Source organism: Nansenia antarctica (assembly GCF_963989245.1).
Source record: "Nansenia antarctica genome assembly, chromosome: 2".
Classification (NCBI taxonomy): Eukaryota; Metazoa; Chordata; class Actinopteri; order Argentiniformes; family Microstomatidae; genus Nansenia; species Nansenia antarctica.
Window position 1 is genome coordinate 24,994,548 of NC_137675.1, and position 3,571 is coordinate 24,998,118.

Below are 3,571 nucleotides of genomic sequence, written 5' to 3' on the forward strand. Positions count from 1 at the left end.
AGGAGAGCAACTAAAGATATAAATACCAGACAACCTAAATACTTGCTTAAGTTGAGGACGGACATGTATGTGTGTGAATATTATCTTCCCTGTAACACAAAAGCACTAATAAAGGTTACTACTAAATAAAGGTCCTACCTATTTTGGCATCTGATGGAGCAGATACACAATTCATTCTTTATGCGATTTTGTTGTTGTTATAATGGCAAAATATATACAACAAAAGTCAATATGGTTTAAATGATGCAGTCATTTCATACAGGGCACCCTCAAAGACGAGATGATGAAGAAGAAGAACATTAATACTTTTTTATGATGGTGTCAGCTTATTATGAAAATGGTATCTGAGACATTCTAATTTTGTATCACTCACTGTGATGTAATAATGCACAATTCTAGAACATAATGTTACCACATGTAAGGGGAATGAAGGTTCACATTGCTCAGAAGAATATAGTTGCCGTGTGCCACCTCTTAATAATATCCAAAAAGTGGATATTAAAGATATCCAACACAAGAATGAATGAACTGGAAGAGGGGTCCACCTCTACATTTCAGAGATGCAACATGGAGAGAAAAATGAGTTCCATGGCCTGTACAATATTTAATGAGCTACGACTGGAAGGAAAATTCTGTGATGTGGTGATTAATGTCAATGGCATCGACTTCAACGCACACAAGAATATCCTTTGCGGCTGTGTGACGGATATGAGTAGCCTGGTTGTCTGTGTCTGTGTATTTGTGTGTATGTCTTTTTAACAGCCATACGTCCAGTCCAGGGGATCCACCCCCCCCCCCCGTGATAATTACCAATCAACTCCAGCAGTGGTCAATCATCTCCAGCCAATCATCACCAGCCAATAATCAACCCCCAACCAATCATCAGATGCCACACCCTACAAAAGACCTGGAGAGAGAACCATCAGGAGCTGTGTGATCCATTCACACAGTTCCCACCATTTTGTTATGCCATGCTGGTGGTTTACCGAAATTTGTTAGTAGTGATATTTGTTTAGTGAATTATTTGATACCTGTGTTAGTGATATTGTTAGTGATACGTTGTGTTTGAAACCTTTTATTGTTATTGTTTATTTAACCATCCTCGGGATGAGTTTATTGTTTATTTGAGTATGAGGCATTTGTTTTAGTTCTAATTCTGTTTTTATCTGTACCATTACGACTTTAATTTACCCTTATGTAATAAATACCCATATTACATAACACCTGTAATCTTTTGTTACTTCTTATTCTCCCTAGTGAATGTAGAACGTAACAGGCTGCAGTTCATATTTCCGGTGAGTGTCTTAACTTTGTGGGGATGTGGCCATGATGGATGGCAGGGATTCACTTGGCATGGATCCAAAGGATAATCAGAAGAAAATAGCCAGATCCTATAAGAGCTTACACATTGTTCTTTGTGGCAGCAATGATACATTCTATAAAATAACTATTGATTCATAATATTTGTGTGAGTACCCCTCTTTATATTGTGATATACTTGCAGAGGGTGTTTATTATATTGCTGTGCTGTATTGAAAAGAGTATTGAGAACATCTGGTACAGTATATGGATGATTCCTGACCATCATATCCCTCCTCTCTAAACCTGGACCCACAGAGCTCTCTTCACAAGTGGCTGGAGCAACTTAGAAAAGCGGGTGTACAACATTCCTGGTGTGTCACCGGACATGATGCGTCTCATTATTGAGTATGCCTACACACGCTCTGTGCCTGTCACTGACGAGAATGTGCAGCAGCTTCTGGTGGCTGCAGACCAGTTCTCTGTCATGGGCGTTGTGCGAGTCTGCAGTGACTTCCTAGAGGCCCAGCTGTGCCCAGAGAACTGCATTGGCATCTGTACGTTTGCAGACTTCTACTCCTGCCCTGAGCTCAGGCGCAGGTCCTCTCTCTTCATCCTGCATCACTTTGAGGAGATGCTGCGTAGCTCCGAGGAGTTCCTGGAACTCTCGCCGTGGCAGTTTTGTCACATCATTGAGAAGGACAACCTGAACGTGAAGCAGGAATATGTAGTGTTTGAGGCCATCCTGCGCTGGATTGGCCATTCTCCTCAAGACCGCAAAGCCCAAATCTCTGTGCTGTTGCCTAAGGTGACTGAGAGTTGGACAACACAGTTAGACCTACGTAAATGTTTGATGCATTTCATAAAGGTGTATCGGCTGCCGACTGCATTCTGTGTCTATATCTGTCTGTGTCTGTTTGCTTAGGTACGCATGGCCTTGATGACAGCAGACTACTTCATGAACAATGTGAAGAATAATCCATGGGTGAGAGACAATGATGACTGCAAGCCCATCATCATCAACGCACTGAAGGCCATGTATGACTTGGACATGAATGGGCCCTCCAGCTCTGACTTTGGCAACCCTCTGACCCGCCCTCGCCTGCCCTATGCCATCTTACTAGCCATCGGTGGTTGGAGTGCTGGCAGCCCCACCAATGGCATTGAGGCGTATGATGCACGGGCTGACCGATGGGTCAATGTGACTCGAGAGGAGGAGAGCGCACGAGCCTACCACGGTGCTGCCTACCTCAATGGTTTTGTGTACTGCGTGGGAGGCTTTGACGGGGTTGACTGCTTCAACAGTGTGCGCAAGTTCAACCCAGTCACACACACTTGGCACCAAGTGGCACCCATGCACTCACGGCGCTGCTACGTCAGTGTGGCTGTGCTGGGTGGCTGCATCTACGCCATGGGCGGCTTTGATGGCTATGTGCGACTCAACACTGTTGAGCGCTATGAGCCTGAGACCAACCAGTGGACACTCATCTCACCCATGCATGAGCAGAGAAGTGATGCCAGTGCCACCACACTTTTTGGAAAGGTAAGTGGAACAGAGGAATAGGTAAGACTAACTGTACCTGGAACACAACTTGATAACTATTGTACAATGAATCTATTAAAAACCCAGGATGGATGAATTTACAAGTTGCCTTAACTCTAGGTATACATATGTGGTGGTTTCAATGGGGATGAGTGCCTGTTCACAGCAGAGTGCTTCAACCCTGAGACCAACCAATGGACTCTGATCGCCCCCATGAGAAGCCGACGCAGCGGGGTGGGGGTCATCGCCTATGGGGAGCAGGTCTATGCGGTGAGACCTACATAAAAATACACAATAAATCTATGCTCAAGTTCTGATATTCTGTTATTGACCCACATTTCTCCTATCCTCTCTTAGGTGGGCGGCTTTAATGGAGCCATCCGTCTGCGAAACGCAGAGCGCTACAATCCCCAGACCAACACCTGGCGCGCAGTTCCCACCATGTTCAACCCACGGAGCAACTTTGGCATCGAGGTGGTGGATGATCTTCTGTTTGTGGTGGGCGGCTTCAATGGCTTCACCACCACCTTCGATGTGGAGTGCTACGATGAGAAGACAGATGAGTGGTGTGAGGCCCATGACATGAGCATCTTCCGCAGTGGCGTTAGCTGCTGTGTGGTACACGGACTGCCCAATGTGCTCGAGTATGCTGCCCCGCGAGATACCCTGCAGAACCCCCGGGAGGAGCTCAAACTGTCCACCTCCAATAGCAGCATCCTTACTGTCTGA

At 45.6% G+C, this 3,571-nt stretch overlaps 1 protein-coding gene across 1 annotated transcript; it reads left to right on the top strand.

The window, feature by feature from the left end:
- Positions 1-567: 567 nt before the first annotated feature.
- On the top strand, positions 568-3,571 carry LOC308150008 (kelch-like protein 10; the record flags this gene model as incomplete). The annotated part of the gene is made up of 5 exons (XM_080522881.1): positions 568-743; positions 1,618-2,107; positions 2,225-2,842; positions 2,963-3,112; positions 3,200-3,571. 5 exons carry the CDS (start codon positions 568-570, stop codon positions 3,569-3,571), a joined length of 1,806 nt encoding a protein of 601 aa, XP_080379007.1.